Source organism: Dendrobates tinctorius, unplaced genomic scaffold (genome assembly GCF_039654945.1).
Source record: "Dendrobates tinctorius isolate UK_male_01 unplaced genomic scaffold, ASM3965494v1 ptg000036l, whole genome shotgun sequence".
Lineage (NCBI taxonomy): Eukaryota > Metazoa > Chordata > Amphibia > Anura > Dendrobatidae > Dendrobates > Dendrobates tinctorius.
The window spans coordinates 12,878,474-12,897,655 of record NW_027361704.1 but is presented as its reverse complement, the minus strand read 5'-3'; the positions used below and the strand labels follow the sequence as shown (position 1 = coordinate 12,897,655).

The window sequence follows — 19,182 nt, the reverse complement described above, 5'->3', positions numbered from 1 at the left end:
CCAGGCCACGCTCACACTGGATGGACGCATTCTACCCCTTCTGTTCTTTCTGCTAATGTCACTCACTAGACTAAGGCTAGTTTCAAGCTAGCGTTTGGCAGAGCTACAGAGGGCTGCATAGTTCCTCTGTGAAGCTCCGCCCACTGCCGCACCTCCTCCGGTCAGCTCCGCCTATGTCTGCATGTGACCTGCGTACCTATGTTTAACATTGGGTACGCAGGCCGTGCGGATGTATTCGGATGCGTCCGCATGAGTCGTTTTGACGATGCCATGACCGCAACAAATTGCAACACGTTGTGTTCGACGCAAATTGACGCATCCGCATACTTCTGCTTGCATACCCAATGTTAAAGATAGGCACGCAGGCCACATGCAGACGTAGGCGGTGCTGACCGGAGGAGGTGCGGCAGTGGGCGGAGCTTCATGGAGGAATTACGCAGCCCTCTGCAGCTCTGCCAAACGCAAATGTGAAGCCAGGCATTTAATACATCAAGAAAAGTAGCAATCGACTTCACAGAACTCCTCTGGGTGTATTAATATAGTGATTTTAATTAGCAGAAAGAAGACAGAGATGACCATGTGCCCGACCAGTGTACACAAATGCTGGCAGCATTCAGAGAGTGCTTGCTCTAGGGAACAAACACTGTCAACCAGAAGCGGATGAAGGGCCCCAATATGCAAATGAGAAGGTGTAATACTTCACCAATTATAAATATGAGTTAAAATTATTTTATTAGGCATTTTACCAGTAATGGGTACAGTGCTAGTATGGTTTCTATAGTGGCTAAGACGTACACTACTGAACAGCCCATTTAAAGTACATTATGTTGTGAATGACTCTCTTTAATCTTGTGTACCATTCTATATCCACCAGCATGTTAAAGTTCTGTTATAATTTGCAAGTTTTTGTTTTATTTATAACTTATTATTTTTTCTACAGAACTTTTACAAGGATATTAATCGAGAAGCAATGTATATCCGGTAAGCAGATAATCTCCTTTGGCTTCATTATTAGACTTTTCTACAGAATATTTAGGTTTTTATGTGCAAAACAGTCACTTTTCTGCTGTTGTGTATCTGGTAAGAACTATGCATTTTAAGAAACCTAAAGAAACTTAGGAAATAGCATCTCTCCACACTCTAAACCTTAACACAAAGCTTAAATGCTTTTGACAATCTCGTATTAATTCCTTGTGATACTAAATGTGAAAAGAAGTTTCAGGGGTGAGGTTTCTCCTTGTGGAGAGTGACATTCCAGCTCTGGCTTGTCAAGGTAATGAGGCTTATTCGCCATGCAATGCTCCTCTGGGAAAATAATATGCAAATTGCCTCTTCAGAGAAGTTTCAGAAGTCAACTGCACTTTTTGCCAATCTTTTCAGCTGAGATTCACAATGGTGATGGCCACTGCTTAATATGTCGTAGCTATTACAATCTAGAACTGTGGATGCAATCATTTAAAAAAGAAATGGTTAATGGTAGAGATCAGCAGATCACTCCACGGTGGATCAAGTTTGAGTCGAATTTTCTGAAATTTGTAGTTTCAAGTGAATTTGAACACTTTGATGTTCAATTTGCTGTTCACAAAAAAATCCTACTTGACTGGCGCCATTTCTCACACAGCTGAAGCACCTGAAGCAGTAGAGAGTGGGTTAACATCATTTTTCTAGCCCTTAATGCCCTGCAGCTATGAAATCTTATGGATTATTATATCTTGTACACTTGAGGTCAGCACCTAGGCCATCTAATTTCACAGTATGGATGGTGGAGTCTTTTTGTATCTACCAAGTCACTTTCAAAGTCTCTCTTTTTTGTAGAGTGTAAGCTTTTATGGTCAGCAGACTCCTTTTTCACTTGCCTGTAAAGTGTTAGCTAGTATGGTGAGCAGTTTCTTTTTTCCTCTTCGCGACAGCACCCACTGAGAGAGGGAATCCGCCCCTAGGAACAGGAAACCTACAGAGAGATATATGGGGCGGTCCCCCTCGCTCCCTCAGTTTGGTTTCCTGTTCCTAGAAGGAACCCGCAGAAGAGGATGCCTAGCCTGGTATCCGCCTGCGTGCATGATATGAGCAGCAGGGGCCCCAGGGCTGGAAGCAGCGTCGGGCGGATCAGAGAATGGCTCCCCCCTCCGCTGGCAATGCATGTGAGGCCTCGGTGAGGAGTGCTGAGGCTCACTTTTGTGCCCAGGTCCCCCCTGGAATATGGGGACATAGCATTACAGGAGCGCGGCACTGGGGATGGTACCCCCCCCGATGGAGTGAGGCCGGGGAGAGCAGAGGCCCAGAGCTCGTGCGGACATAGGAGTGCCAGCAGCGCTGAAAGAGAGAATGACATGGATCGCCCGCCAGTGCCGTGGGGTACTCAGAGCCGGGCCCGTTAGTTTCAATGGGAGTCGTCACAGCGGCGGTGACCTGGTCCATGGCCCTGGGCGTCCATGTAAAAGGGATAGCGTGGCTGATGATTAAAATTTATAAGTGGATGATTCATGACGCCACCTGTGGTGTTCGGCAATGAAGGTGTTAAGCCGACGCTGCAGACAGATCCTCTGGGTCAGATGGTGTGGTGCAGCAATGATGTTGTGGCCCTCCACAGGTAGGGCTATAGTCCCAGGGCAGTGTAGATGGAGAGATAGTGAGGAGAGGGAGATGGTGCGGTGTTAAGCACAGAGATGTAGCAGTGCTGAGTGGGTTGGCGCAGGAATAAGTGGAGGGCATGTAGTTCCTAAGCTTTACTCACAGTCTGTTGTGCATACAGGTGCCCGCATCCATGCCGTGTCCTCCATGTCAGGAGCTCAGTCAACCTCCAGGCAAGATGAAGTACTCCGTTCCAACACTCCGCCAACATGTGCCTTCTCTGAACGTCTCCTCAATAGCACGTGTTTGAGGTACTCACAGTACTGAGTTACACTGAAGTTCCTCCTTTCAGATGTTCCTTAGAACTCTACTTGTACGGCAGACAGCTGTAGCCTGCTTCGGGGACACCTTGCTACTAAGTCCCGGCTCACTCATGTTGCTGTTGTGCCCCCAAGTCTTGTGTGGGAATAAAGTGGTGACAACTTCTATTCCTCCGGTGTCTGCTGCAGGACCATTAGTATCCATACAACCTCTGGGACCCGACCCCGGCCATGCGCTTAGAACTTGAAAAAGGGCTCTGCTCTGACCCTAGTCCTTAGTTCTCTTCTTCTCCTTACATTCCGTACAAATCTTTCTTCCTTATGGAGAATCAGGCTTTCTATATCTCTTTCCCGTGCCAGCAGCTCCAGGTCACATGAGACTGCTGCAGCACCTCTTTCCATCCATCCCACTAAGGGGATCTTCTCTCACAGACTGACCTTTTCCTAATAATCTCCCGCTCTCGGGTGCAGACTAAGCTCCACCCACCTACCAGCACTCTTCGTGTTCCAAGCAGGGAGCCACCAAAGGTGCTTTGCTACACTAATATGTTGTGTGGGATGCAGGTGTTGGAGTGTGGTCAGGTGTCTCCACCTTACCTGGATTGTGGGGTACCACACCTCAGGAGGAGGTGCAGTACCTCTGTGGCAACTGAACCCTCAGGGGCGCCACAGACATACCTGGCGGTATGTCCCGGCGAGGCAGGGGGTAGCGATTGGGCGACGCCGAGCAGAGAGGAAGCCGGCGCTCCCATGCAGAGGCAGAGCGACCCGGAAGTACAGGAACAGCTTCCGAGGTCGGGTGAGACAGAAGAGCACGGTACCCTAAGAGACAGTGTCAGTCTTGAATCGAGCAGACCCTACAGGAGAAATCCTCGGGAAAGAAGGAGGATATCTGAGTAATAATTAGAGAGGAGCTACAGGCCTTAGGCAGCTCCGGTAGTCTGGGGGGGCACTCCTCTGTCAGAGGAATAGCTTCACCGGTGTCTAGATCGCCGTCAGAGACTGGGGAGCTGGACTCAGATAGATCCCAGGAGTACTTATCCTCAGATGAGGAGGAGCAGACATGTTTCCCCATGGACAGTGTTAACAATTTGGTTAAGTCTGTCTGAAATACCATGGGGTTACCCGAGACTAAGGACCCCAAAACTCCGCAAGAGATGATATTCGTGGGTATCTCCCGGAAAAAGATCCGGGCCTTCCCAGTAGTTCAGCAATAAAGGAGCTGGTGAGGAGGGAGTCGGAGAAGCAGGGTCAGAGAACCTTCCTCCCCTTAACTTCAAAGCGGAAATACCCGTTTGATGATGAGGAATTGACATCTTGGTCGGGAGCCCCCAAAGTAGATGCGGCAGTGGCCTCCACTTGTCGTCGATCTTCCCTGCCGGTGGAAGATTTGGGGACGCTACCTGATTCATTAGATCGTAAGGCAGATACTTTCCTCAAGCGGTCTTGGGAGGCATGCACAGCGGGCTTCAAGCCAGCAATAGCAGCCACATGCACAGCAAGGTCCATGTTAATATGGTTGGATGACTTAGAAGGAAAGATTAAGAGCAGAGCATCTAGAGACAAGCTCCTTTTCTCTATTCCCCTGATTAAGGGGGCAGCGGCCTTCCTATCTGACTCCTCAGCTGACTCTCTCCGAATTTCTGCTAGAGCAGCAGGGCTAACCAATGCGGGCCGTTGGGCCTTATGGTTAAAGGGGTGGAGAGGAGATACGCAGACAAAGACCAAACTTTGCGCTATACCCTGCCAGGGTAAGTACCTATTTGGCACGGAACTGGACGAGATCCTAACCAAGGCGGATGAGAGGAAGAAAGGTTTCCCTAACCCGTATGTTCCCTTCAACAGTAGAGCCTTCAGGAAGCCTCCGTTTGGGAAAAAGAAAGATTTCAAACCCAAGGACCGTTGGGGCAATAAGGATCCCAAGAAGAGGGGCAGCCTATTTGGGAAACATCCCTTCAGACCAGGAGACAGATTCCGATAGCACCAAATCACCGGAAGGTGGCAGGATACTAAAATTCAGCCACCAATGGGAGAAGATTACATCCAACCCCTGGGCCATTAATATCGTTTCATCAGGCCTAAAATTAGAATTTGTTCGGTACCCACCGAACTCCTTCCTATTGACGTCTATGAAGTCCCAGACACAGCAGGAAGCATTGGAAATGGAGATTACAGCGCTAAGCTAAGCGCGTTCTGATAGAGGTTCCAAGTGACGAAAGGGGGACGGGGTTCTATTCTCCCCTATTTCTAGTCCTTAAACCAGATGGTTCCTTTAGGACGATAATAAATTTGAAAAAGTTTAATACATTTTTGAGGTTGAGGCCTTTTAAGATGGAGTCAATACGTTCAGCAATAAAACTCTTGTTCCCCAGGTGCTATATGGCAGACTTGGACCTAAAAGATGCCTATTACCATCTCCCCATATACAGAGGGCACCAGAAATTCCTACAAGTAGCAGTCTGGTTCAGAGGCCGGATTCGACATTTCCAGTTTACGGCGATGCCATTCATACTATCTATGGCTCCAAGATAATGCTGGAGGGGATGTCATATATGAGGCTGAATGATACCCTAGTTGTCCCCTACTTGGACGACCTGCTCATAGTAGGCAATTCTGTTTCCCAATGTGAGAAGAGAATAGTTGATATTATCTCATCCCTGCAGACACTAGGCTGGCTGATCAACTGGGGGAAGTCCAGGCTGCAACCGGTAACCCGTCAGACGTTCCTGGGCCTTCAAGTAGACTCCGTAAGTCAGAAATGCTTTCTACCAGAAACAAAGGCACAGGCCATAGTTAACAAGATATGGAGGGTCACTGAGAAACCCACAATATCATTAAGGCAGGGTATGTCCTTGTTGGGGTCCCTAATATCATGCATTCCGGCAGTCCAATGGGCCCAATTCCACTCCAGAAAATGCAGTGGGCTGTCTTACAAGAAACATGCTGCAGGGACGGTTGGAAGGGAGAATGTCCCTATCACCTGAAGTGATTAACTCCTTAGAATGGTGGTTGGACCCTAGCAATCTGTTAAAGGGAGTTTGATGGTGGATTATTCCCTCTAAAGTAATCACCACGGACGCTATAGCCCCTCATGGTGGGGGGCCCACCTAGAGGAGGAGATGGTGCAGGGTCAATGGTTTGAGCATGAACCAGAAAGCTCCTCTAACATAAAGGAACTAACAGCAATATTTTATGCTATATCCAAATTTCTCCCGCAGCTAAAAGGAACCCACGTGAAAATCCGATCGGACAATACCACCACAGTAGCATACATAAACCAGCAAGGAGGCACGCGATCAGGACCGTTGATGTCTATCGCGGAAAGAATCTTAGAGATGGCCGTAGTGCATCTTCACTCCTTATCTGCACTCCACATCAGGGGAGTGGACAATTCCCGGGCAGACTTCCTCAGCCGCCAAACCTTATATCAAGGCGAGTGGGTCCTCAGCTGGCACATCTTCGAGATGATAGCGGTAAAATGGGGCAGACCGGACATAGACCTGTTCGCGATAAGAGCCAACAGGCGTGTAGAAAGGTTCTCTTCTCTATACAGAGCGGACAATCCAGACGTACTCGATGCCCTCCAAGCGTCCTGGACATTCCGACAGGCCTACGCTTTCCCTCCAATGGTTCTGTTACCAACAGTGGTCAGAAAGATAAGACAAGAAGGCGCGAAGGTCATCTTGATAGCCCCATTTTGGCCCAAGAGGCCATGGTTCTCAAGGCTGAGAGCCATGTCAATAGCCGACCCATGGATTCTGCCACTACATTGGGACCTTCTCTCACAGGGGCCCTGTTGCCATCCACGGGTCAAAGCCCTGAGCCTAGCGGCTTGGAATTTGAGAGGGAGCTATTGAAACTGAGAGGGTTCTCAAAAAATTTGATTGCCACCCTTCTACAAAGTAGGAAGGAATCCATGACGAGGATTTACGCTAAGGTGTGGAAAAGATTTTTGGCCTTCCACCCAGCAAAACCTTCCAGTGAAATACCCATTACTGCCATTCTAGAATTCCTTCAGAGGGGCCAAGAATTGAGTCTCTCAGTTAATACTCTAAAGGTCCATGTGTCGGCCCTAGGGGCCTTATTTAACTACAATGTGGCAAGTAACAAGTGGGTGGCCCGGTTCATTGCAGCTTGTCAGCGATCAAATCCAGTTCACATACCTCAGCTACCAACATGGAACCATAGCCTCGTCTTGGATGCCTTCACTCAGGCCCCGTTCGAGCCCATGCATTCGGCATCAATGAAGTGCCTTACATTAAAAACTGCTCTGCTAGTTGTCTCTGCAAGAAGAGTACGTGATCTCCAGGCCCTATCAGTAGATCCCCTATTCCTGTCGGTAGACTAGTGTTGAAGACGGACCCGTCTTATCTCCCCAAAAGGGCTACTAAGTTTCATAGATCTCAGGAGATCTGCTTACCCTCCTTCTACGAGAACCCAGTAACACCGGAGGAGGTTAGATATCACACCTTGGACGTAAAGAGAGCTGTGCTAGCCTGCCTAAATAGGACCAGTCCCTGGAGGCAGAGTAGGTGTCTTTTTGTCTCCTTCCATGGTAGCAAGAAGGGAGCTAGAGTTACAAGAGGCACGCTGTCCAGGTGGATCAGAGATGCAATCACGATGGCATATTCGGCAAAAGGAGAGGACCGGCCACAGGGCATTAAGGCGCACTCTACTCGAGCCATATCATCTTCCTGGGCCGAGAGGGCGAACATCCCAATTGAACAAATATGTAAGGCTGCAACCTGGTCTTCTCCATCTACCTTCTATAGTCACTATAGACTAGATTTGTCCTCTTCTGAGGACTTGGCTTTTGGTAGATCTGTCCTTAACACGGTGTGCCCTCCCAGGTGATTATCTCTGAAAATCTCTCAGTGGGTGCTGTCGTGGCAAAGAGGAAAAACCAGATTACTTACCGGTAATACTCTTTTGTAGAGTCCACGACAGCACCCGCTCACTTCCCTCCCTTAAAATTTCACAAGTGGTTCTCTCTGGTGGTGGAGATTAGAATTAGGGATTAATATGTAGATAGGTATAGAAAATGTAGAAGTGTATATATAAGGATGGATGACCTGTCTAAGCAAATTGACTAAAGCATGTACGGCAGTTCCTCCGTTGTTCTCTGTAATCCAAACTGAGGGAGCGAGGGGGAAAGCCCCATTTATCTCGCTGTAGGTTTCCTGTTCCTAGGGGCGGATCCCCTCGCTCAGTGGGTGCTGTCATGGACTCTACAAAAGAGTATTACCGGTAAGTAATCCGGTTTTCTCACCTGTAAAATGCAAGCTCTTATGGTCAGCAATTTTCTCTCTCTATTCTCACATAGCAATTAGAAGATTTCTAGCACTTGAGATTTGTGAAATTATTTTCTGAATTTAATTTTTGGCAAAATTTGGCAAAGTAGGAAAATTTGAATTTAAAAATATCTGCTTATCTCTAATTAATTGTCATTGTCAGGCCTCATTCAAACATCTGCATTTCACATACTTTTTTCAGTTTCTTTTACAGATAGACAATAGAAGATAGGTGTTGCATGAACATGTTCACATTTCCATTTATAATTCAGTTTGCAGTTCAAACATTTAAGTGATCCATGTCATCCATGTCAGTGCTTTCCATTTATTATTGTTAAACGGGCAGAAAAAACTTGGGAAAATACAGAAAATTGGGAGGCCCCTTTACTGTTGAATGATTTTGTCAAATTTAGCCCACTTTAGTTTAACCCCTTTCCGACATCGGGAGTAATAGTACACCAACCTTGGACACCCTCCCTTTGATGAGGGCTCCGGCGCTGAGCCCACATCTTTTCCAGCATATGTTTTGAACAGCTGACACATGCCTCTAACAGCTGCGGGTGGAATCGCAATCCACCCATTGCTGTTAACCCATTAAATGCCGCTGTCAAACAGCGGCATTTAACTTACACTTCAGGCAAGAGCGCCAGAAATTCCGCCCATCGGTGACCCCTGTCATGTGATCTTGGGTTGGCATGGCAACCAGAGGTCTCCTGCTGACCTCTATGGTTGTCATAGCCAGATTGCTATGAGTGCCGCCCAGTGGTCAGTATTCATAGCAAGTGAGAAATTCTGCTACATACAAGCAATCAGATCATCGCCTGTATGTAGTAGAGCCGATCAGGTTATGGCAGCTTCTACTCACCCATGGAGACTATTGAAGCATGACAAAAGTAAAAAAAAAGTTTTTTAAAATATTAAGAAAATAAAAAAATGTAAAGGAGTCTGAATACTTTCCAAACCCACTGTATATTTTTCACTCTTTGTTTCATTGCAGCCATTTGGTAAATGCAAAAAAAGTTCATTATTTTTCCCATTAAAGGGGTTGTCCACTACTTTAAATTAACCCCCAATGTATCCCCCCGGGCCCCTAATGAATTTTGTAAATACCTTATGTTGCCTATACTGCCTGTGAGCGGCGCTATCCGTGGCCGCTCACAGGCAGCATGTAACCCAGCACTGAAGTCACGACAAGTGAGGCATGACTCAGCGCTGGGTCCCAGCGGGGGCTGCTGGGTTATGGGCGGGGTTACTCCCAGCATCACACCCAGGATCCACAGCACGCTTTCTCAATGAATGGGCGCGGTGGATGCCGGGTGTGACGCACGGGGATAACCCCGCTCACAGCCTAGCAGACAGCATGGAAGGAGGAAGAGGTACCCCCGGCTGCTGCCAGGACTTGACGGGACGTCAGCGGAAGCAAGAGCCGGTTGCAGCCGGGGGTCACAGGCAAAATTCATTAGGGGCCCCAGAGGGATACAATGGGGGGTTAATTTAAAATAGTGGACAACCCCTTTAATGTACACTCTGCACCCCATCTTGACTAATTAAAACCAGAAATATAGAAATTCTTGCAAATCTATTAAAAAAGAAAAACTAAAATATCACATGGTCATAAGTATTCAGACCCTTTGCTCAGACACTCATATTTAAGTCACATGCTGTCCATTTCCTTGTGATCCTCCTTGAGATGGTTCTACTCCTTCATTGGAGTCCAGCTGTGTTTAATTAAACTGATAGGCACATGTGTGTCTTTACAAATCAAGTCCTAAGACCTCAGAGCTCACAGTGCATGTCAGGCCAAATGAGAATCATGAGGTCAAAGGAACTGATCAAGGAGCTCAGAGACAGAATTGTGACAAGGCACAGATCTGGTCAAGGTTACAAATAAATTTCTGCAGTACTTAAGGTTCCTAAGAGAACAGTGGCCTCCACAATACTTAAATGGAAGAAGTTTGGGACCTCTAGAAGTCATCTTAGACCTGATCGTCCAGCCAAACTGAGCAATCATGGGAGAAGAGCCTTGGTGAGAGCAGTAAAGAAGAACCCCAAGATCGCCGTGGCTGAGCTCCACAGATGCAGTAGGGAGATGGGAGAAGGTTCAAGAAAGTCAACTATCACTGCAGCCCTCCACCAGTCGGGCCTTTATGGCAGTGTGGTCTGACGGAAACCTCTGCTCAGTGCCAGACAATATGAGGGCTAGCAGGATGCACCAAATAATAAAATAATAGTAAGGTGCGTTCGCAGCCCGGGGTCCACCGTGCAGGGGTGGTAAACTGCTGCTTAGTAATAGCGGAAGTATAAAGCGGTGTACAAAAGGTCACACATGGGTTAACGTCACCGTTAACTCACAGACCCGCGCTACCGCAGAACATAAATGCCGGTGCCTATTTAGCTCACAGAGCCCGGCCACAGAGCGCACAAAAAGCGGTCACAGAACTCTGCCCCAAGGACACTGGGTCAGAGTCCCTCTAGACCTTCTGAGCGCACGGCGTTGCACCTGCGGACGCCACTATAGACGATGACTATGGAATGTCGAGCACGTGCACCGTGGACACTGATGCCTGTCTCAGACTTTGTCCTACCTTCACCTAAGCCTTGGCACTTAAGAGGCTAGGCAGCACAACACATGCGCACCAAGGGTAGGGGTTTCTTAGGCCGGTTTCACATTAGCGCATTTTCAGCGCGCGCACGGCCGGGGGTAGCTCCGCCCCCGATCCGGCTCTCTGCCCGGCGTGCCCGCCCCTTCCTTGTAGCGCCGCCTCCTAGCGGACAGCGGCGCCTGCGATCGGCGCACCCTATCTTTAGCATAGGGTGCGCCGATCGTGCGCAGGCCGTGCGCTAGTTGCGCTTTGACCTGCGCTGCGCACTTTTGACGGTGCGCCGTGCGCGCCAAAATCCGAAAAGTTTGATTTTGGCGCGCACGGCGCACCGTCAAAAGTGCGCAGCGCAGGTCAAAGCGCAACTAGCGCACGGCCTGCGCACGATCGGCGCACCCTATGCTAAAGATAGGGTGCGCCGATCGCAGGCGCCGCTGTCCGCTAGGAGGCGGCGCTACAAGGAAGGGGCGGGCACGCCGGGCAGAGAGCCGGCTCGGGGGCGGAGCTACCCCCGGCCGTGCGCGCGCTGAAAATGCGCTAATGTGAAACCGGCCTTAATGAGTCAATCACCAGAGACATTCATACATGCATACGACACTCACTCCTCATAGTCTGATAATGCAGTCTATACTAGCGCATGGCCGAACGGCCATGCAAACCTTTTATAGCCGTGTCCTTCCGGGGCCTTCCTGACCCTCCTGATGGTCCAATCAGAGTTGGAGAAGGACCTGAGCATGTGACCACTGATCTCCAATGAGAGATCATCCCACGTGCATGCTCAGTGGTTCGAAAGGACTTAGTCCCTGGAGTAGCTCGCTGCTGACCAGCATGCGTTGCTATAGCTGGCCCAGAGGTGGCAGCAGCAACCAAACCCACAGAGCTGGTTGGGCAGAGTGCAGGGATCGACGTGTCTGCTGAGCAGGCTACTCTGTGGCCGAAGAGGAATCGGAGACCGCCGGATGCAAGGCTCGGGATTCGTGCTGTGCAGCAACAGGAACCCGACGTCTAACATTACCCCCCTCTTAGGGCCCCCTCCCTTCTGAGCCTCACTACTCTCGAATGCCACAATAAGGAGCGGAGAGTGGATGTTCTCCACTGGCTCCCAGGTCCGAGCCTCTGGACCATGACCCTTCCAATCCACCAAATAAAACTTTTTACCATGCACCACCCTACATCCCACAATGGCATTGACCTCAAACTCGTCCGAAGACAAGTTTGATGTCCCGGTAGATGACTCGGAGAACCGGGACATGTGCACAGGTTTAAGGAGGGACACATGGAATGTGTCAGAGATAGCTAAGTGTGGTGGAAGGGCCAGACGATAGACCACCGAGCTGATCTGTTCGAGGACCTTAAAGGGACCAATGTAACGAGGAGCGAACTTAGTGTGGCTCTCCGCCCGTAACATCAGGCTGCGAGTCAAGTCCACTAAGTCGCCAGGGGAGAAGGTGGGAGCAGGACGCCGGTATGCGTCCTCGGAGACTCTCATTCTCTCCTTAGAGGCCCGAATAGCATCCTGGGTGTGGTCCCAAATATCACGTGCCTCCACCGCCCAGTCTGCCACCCTGGAGTCGGTGGATGACACGGGCATGGGCACAGGAATACAAGGATGTTGACCGTAGTTAAGGAGCAATGGGGTCTGGCCGGTGGAACGGCCACAGTGTTGTTCAAGGCGAACTCTGACCACGGCAACAGGGGTGCCCAGTCATCCTGCCTGGCCGAGACAAAATGTTGGAGATATGTGACCAGGGTCTGGTTGGCCCTCTCTACCAACCCGTTCGTCTTGGGATGATAGGCCGAGGAGAGATTCAGCTCAATACTGAGCAAGCAACAGAGCTCTCTCCAGAACCGAGACGCAAACTGGGGACCCCGGTCACTGACAATCTTGTCTGGCATGCCATGTAACCGAAAAATGTGTTTGATGAACAACACTGCTAGGCCACGTGCGGAAGGTAGCCGAGAGAGAGGCACCAAGTGCACCATTTTAGAAAACTGGCCGGTGATGACCCAAATAACTGTGCTGCCACTGGACTTGGGTAGACCCATCACAAAGTCCATTCCAACCATCTCCCAGGGCCTGTCCGCCACCGGTAAGGGGTAAAGTAACCCAGCGGGACGTTGCTGGGAGGCTTATTCTTGGCGCAGGAGACGCACACCTGAATATAGTGTTTGACATCACGAGCCATATGCGGCCACCAGTACGTCCTCGCCAAAAGCTCAACCATCCGCTTAGTACCAAAGTGTCCACCCACCCTGGACGCTTGAGCCCAAGAGAGGACCTCCAGACGCAAACGGGCAGGGGCAAAAGTCTTGCCCGGGGGTACAGACTCAAGGGTGACTGGAGCCACTGTCCTCAGGCTCTCAGATGGTACAATTAACCAAGGCTCCTCCTCCTCCTCCACTGACACCACGGAGCGAGAGAGTGCATCGGCCCGGACATTCTTCTCACCGGAAAGGAAGTGTAGGGTGAAGTGGAACCAGGAGAAGAAGAGAGACCATCGGGCTTGGCGGGAATTTAACCGCTGAGCGGTTTGGAGATAGACCAAGTTTTTGTGGTCAGTGTAAACTTGGAAGGGATAGCGAGGACCCTCCAGGAGGTGTCTCCATTCAGAAAAGGCCAACTTCATGGCTAGCAACTCCCTGTCCCCAATGGAATAGTTCCTCTCCGCCGGCGAGAAGGTCTTGGAAACGAAGAAGCAAGGATGCTTCCGACCTTGAGCATCCTTTTGGAACAGGACTGCTCCAGCATCGATGGACGAGGCATCCACCTCTAAAATAAATGACTTATCCACATTGGGGCAATGTAAAATGGGAGCGCTAGCGAAGTAGGACTTGATGGAGAGGAAGGCCTTGGAGACCTCCTCTGACCACAATTTAGGATTCGCTCCCTTCTTGGTGAGGGCAACCAAGGGAGCTACCAAAGTCGAGAAGTACGGGATGCATTGGTGGTAATTAATAAATCCCATAAAGCGCTGCACCGCTTTGAGGGAGTGAGGCTCCTGCCAATCCATCACCGCCTGTAGTTTGGCAGGATCCATGGCAAATCCCTGGGCCGAGATGATATAGCCCAGGAAAGGCAAGGACTCCTGCTCAAACACACACTTCTCAAACTTGGCATATGGGGAGTTTGCCCGTAGGAGATCAAAGACTTTGCAAACATCCCTCTGGTGGGAGTCGATATCTGGAGAGTAGATGAGAATATCATCCAGATAGACTACAACCGAGGTGGTGAGCAAATCCTGGAAGATGTCATTCACAAAGTCTTGGAAGATGGCAAGAGCATTACAGAGCACGAAGGGCATCACCAGGTATTCATAATGCCCATCCCTGGTGTTAAAGGCCGTCTTCCATTCGTCTCCCTCACGGATGCGAATCAGGTTGTAAGCACCCCGCAGATCCAGCTTAGTGAAGACCCTCGCTCTCCGCAACCTATCAAAAAAAATCAGATATCAGGGGCAAAGGGTACTTGTTCTTAACGGTGATGGCATTAAGACACCTGTAATCTATGCATGGATGTAGTTCTTCGTTCTTCTGAATGAAGAAAAACCCAGCCCCTGCAGGTGATACTGACTTCCTAATAAAGCCTCTTGCCAGATTCTCCCTGATGTACTGAGACATGGCCTCTGTCTCCGGGAGAGATAAGGAGTAGACTTGACCCCGGGGAGGCTCCGCACCCGCCAAGAGATCAATAGGACAGTCATAGGGGCGATGCGGTGGAAGCGTCTCCGCCGCCTTTTTGGAGAACACGTCCGCATACTGTCAATAATGTTTGGGGAGCGAGGAAAGATCTGCAGGGACCTCAGTGGAGGCAACCTGGACACACTCCCTCAGACATCTACCCTCACATGACTTACTCCAACCAAGAATTCTCCCCGAGGACCAGTCTATATGGGGAGAGTGGTACTGCAGCCAGGGGACCCCTAGAAGGACCTGGTCAATACCCTCAGGCATGATGAGGAGGGATATCGTCTCCTGATGAGATGGAGACACCGAGAGTATTAGTGGAGCCGTTTGGTGGGTAATCTGTGAGGGCAGAGTCGCGCCGTTCACTACTCTGACGGTGACTGGCTTAGATATCATAACCAGTGGTATTGCTTGCTGTTGAGCGAAGGCAGATGACATAAAATTGCCCTCTGCTCCGGAATCCACGCAAGCCTCCACCGCCAGAGTGGAAGAACTAAACTCAAGTGTCCCCTTAAAGGACAACTTGGAAGAAAACGCTGCGGATTATAGTGAGTCGCCTCCTACAGCCACCAGATGCGACCATTTGCCCAGCCGCTGTGGGCACCAGTTGGCAAGGTGACCGGACTGCCAGAAACCATGACAGATCACAGAGACTCGAGCGGATCGGGGCCTGGATCTCTCACGGGAAGCCCCCTGACGCTCGGACGTCCAATCGGGAGGTTCCAGAGGTTTAGCAAAACTGGGTGCCAACCTAAACCTCTGCCTACACTGGAACCTCTCCAACCTTCGCTCGGCAAAGCAAGTGAAGGTCTATACAGGTGGAGACCGTAATAAGCTCCTCCAGTGTAGCTGGAATCTCCCTGGTGACCAGAGCATCCTTCACATGGTCAGCCAAACCTCTCCAGAATGCCGGGATGAGGACCTTATCTAGCCACTCTAACTCCGAGGCCAGCGTCCGGAACTGGATTGCCAAGTGGGTGACCATGGACGAGCCCTGTGACAATGCCAGCATCCGGAGCGCGGTGTCATGGGTGACTCACGGTCCCAGGAAGACCTGCTTCAGAGTGCCCAAGAACTGTGAAGCACTCTGCACCACATGATCACCACGCTCCCACAGCGGTGTGGCCCACTCCAAAGCCCTGCTCGACAAGAGGGAAATTATAATCCCACCTTAGCCCGCTCGGAGGGGAATCGTGCTGCCAGCAGCTCCATCTGTATAGAGCACTGGCTCACGAAACCCCTACAAGAAGCACTATTTCCCGAGAACTTCTCGGGCAGCGGGAGGCGGGACAAAGTCGGGGCAGTGATGGCAGTGGTCACACGGGACACAGCCTCCATGGCTACCTGAACAGCGACCGCAATAACATCCACAGCTGAGGCTGAACGCTCGAGAGCCGCCAACCTGCCCTGCAGCTGCTGGATGTACTGCAGCAGTCGCTGTTCGTCCACCATTACTAGCCAGACCCTGGCGCTAGTATAATCTTAGGCCTAGCGGAACACACCAAATAATAAAATAGTAAGGTGCGTTCGCACCCCGGGGTCCACCGTGCAGGGGTGGTAAACTGCTGCTTAGTAATGGTGGAAGTATAAAGCGGTGTACAAAAGGTCACACGTGGGTTAACGTCACCCAGTGTGAACAGAAGCGAACTCTGTTAACTCACAGAGCCGCGCTACCACAGAACATAAATGCCGGTGCCTGTTTAGCTCACAGAGCCCGGCCACGGAGCGCACAGAAAGCGGTCACAGAATTCTCCCCCAAGGACATGGGGTCAGAGTCCCTCTAGACCTTCTGAGCGCGCAGCGCCATTATAGACCCTGACTATGGAATGTCGAGCATGTGCACCGTGCACACTGATGCCTGTCTCATACTCTGTCCTACCTACACCTAAGCCTGGGTGCTTAACAGGCTAGGCTGCACAACACATGCGTACCAAGGGTAGGCGTTTCTTAATGAGTCATTCACCAGAGACATTCGTACATGCATACGACACTCACTTCTCATAGTCTGATAATGCAGTCTATACTAGCGCATGGCCGAGAGCCATGCGAACCTTTTATAGCTGCGTCCTTCCGGGGCCCTCCTGACCCTCCTGATGGTCCAATCCGAGCTGGAGAAGGACCTGAGCATGTGACCTCTGATCTCCAATGAGAGATCATGCCACGGCATGCTCAGTGGACCGAAAGGAGGACTTAGTCCCTGGAGTACCTCACTGCTGACCAGCATGCGTTGCTATAGCTGGACCAGAAGTGGCAGCAGCAACCAAACCCACAGAGCTGGTTTGAGCAGAGCAGTGGGATCGATGAGTCTGCTGAGCAGGCTCCTCTGTGGCTGAAGAGGAATGGGAGACCGCTGGATGCAAGGCTCAGGATTCCTGCTGTGCAGCGACAGGAACCTGATGCCTAACAGACATATGAAAGCACAAATAGAGTTTGCTAAAAAAAAACACAAACAACTTCCAGACTATAAGAAATAAGATTCTCTTGTCTAATGAGACGAAGATAGAACTTTTTGGTGATAATTCCAAGTGATATGTGTGGAGAAAACCAGGCACCGTTCATGACCTGCCCAATACAATCCCAACAGTGAAGCATGGTGGTGGCAGCATCATGCTATGGGGGTGTTTTTCAGCTGCAGGGACAGGACGACTGGTTGCAATTGAAGGAAACATGAATGTGGCCAAGTACAGAGATATCTTGGATGAAAACCTCTTCCAGAGTGCTCTGGACCTCAGACTTTGCCGAAGGTTCACCTTCCAACAAGACAATAACCCTAAGCACACAGCTACAATAACCCTAAGCACACAGCTAAAATAACAAAGGAGTGGCTTCAGAACAACTCTGTGACCATTCTTGACTGGCCCTGCCAGAGCCCTGACCTAAACCCAATTGAGCATCTCTGGAGAGATCTGAAAATGGCTGTGCACCAACGCTCACCATCCAACCTGACAAAACTGGAGAGGATCTGCAAGGAAGAATGGCAGAGGATCCCCAAATCCAAGTCTGAAAAACTTGTGGCATAGTTCTCAAGAAGACTGATGGCTGTACTAGCTCAAAAGCATGCTTCTACTCAATATTGAGCAAAGGATCTGAATACTTATGACCATGTGATATTTCAGTCTTTCTTTTTTTAAAAATTTGCAAACATTTCTACATTTCTGTTTTCTTTTCAGTAAAGATGGGGTGCAGAGTGTACATTAATGAGAAAAAAATGAACTTTTCTTTACATTTATTAAATGGCTGCAATGAAACAAAGAGTGAAAAATTTAAAGGGGTCTGAATACTTTCCGAACCCACTGTAACAGTTCAAATCACTCCCATTTGCCTCATTCAAAATAAAACAATACAAAAAAACAAACATACATATATTTGGTATTGCCGCGTTCAGAATCGCCCGATCTATTAATATAAAAACATAATTAACCCGATTGCTAAACAGCGTAATGAGAAAAAAAAGTCAAAACGCCAGAATTACTTTTTTTTAACATTGCATTAAAATGAATTAATGGGTGATAAAAAGACTGTATCTGCCCCAAAATGGTATCATTAAAAATGACATCTTGGCACGAAAAAAATGAGCGCTCACCCAACCCGAGGTCACGAAAATTGGAGACGCTATCAGAATATAGCACAATTTTTTTTTTAACAAACTTTAGAATTTTTTTTCACCACTTGGATAAGAAAGAACCTAGACATGTTTGGTTTCTATGGACTTATAATGACCTGGAGAATTATAATGGCAGGTCAGCATTTAGTGAACATAGTAAAAAAATCAAAACAAAAAACAATTGTGGAATTCCACTTTTTTGCAATTTCACCGCACTTGGAATTTTTTTCCCATTTCCAGTACACAATGTTAAAACTAACTGTGTTGTTCAAAAGTAAAACTTATCTTGCAAAAAAAAACAAGCCCTCACATGGCTATATTGACAGAAAAATAAAGCTATGGCTCTGGGAAGGGGAGCAAAAAGCAAAAACAAAAATACCTCCGGTCATGAAGGGGTTAATGTATCAGGGATTTTAGCAAGTGCGGATTTGCCATACACCCCCCCCACTTATGCTTGCCTCTTAATTTTCTTTCATAGTCACAATATGTGCATGCACAATGTTCAGAATACCGCAGCATTGTACACACTGCTGGTGTAAGGGTCAGCGTTAGAGGGACGTTCTTCTTGGGTGGAGTAAGCACCCTCTGCTCTCTTGCTCCAAGTTACTTCAAATAACAACTGAGGGTGCCGGGTCAGCTTCATCCTGAAATGTTCCATCTCCAGGCTCTGGGGGAGTTACCATATTTTTCGGACTGTAAGACGCATCAGACCATAAGACGCACCCAAAATATTGGGGTGGAAAATAGCAGAAAAAAGATTTTTATAAGATGGTGGTCCGTCTTATTGTCTAAATTTAAGGTATCTTACCTGAGGGCCGGCGGTGGTAGGGCGGGGTCAAAGGAGGTATGGTCCCTTTCTCAGGAAGCTCAGCGGCTGCAGAAGTGGGGCAATGCTGCAGTCCCAGGGTGTGATGCTGCGTGCCCAGTGTTGGCAGTGAGGCAGAGAATTGAGCATCATCAGGATGCTGATGGCAGAAATGCGGCGACGCTACTGCCCGTTATCCACGGCGAGCAGAGCCGAGTGCATCACCGGTTTCTCGGCGGCCATCTTCCTGAGGCTGCACGTGTGCAGATTAAGATCTCGGCGTCCCTCGGCTTTAGGAAAATGGCCG

The 19,182-nt window shown here is 49.3% G+C and overlaps 1 protein-coding gene across 1 annotated transcript in view; it reads left to right on the top strand.

Annotated features, from left to right (window-relative positions):
- DOCK2 (dedicator of cytokinesis 2) overlaps window positions 1-19,182 on the top strand; it is a 1,017,649-nt gene that overhangs the window by 668,063 nt on the left and 330,404 nt on the right. The window contains exon 36 of the mRNA XM_073573729.1: window positions 941-981. Within this exon, the coding sequence (XP_073429830.1) occupies window positions 941-981 (41 nt within the window). The remainder of the gene's footprint in view (window positions 1-940; window positions 982-19,182) is intronic.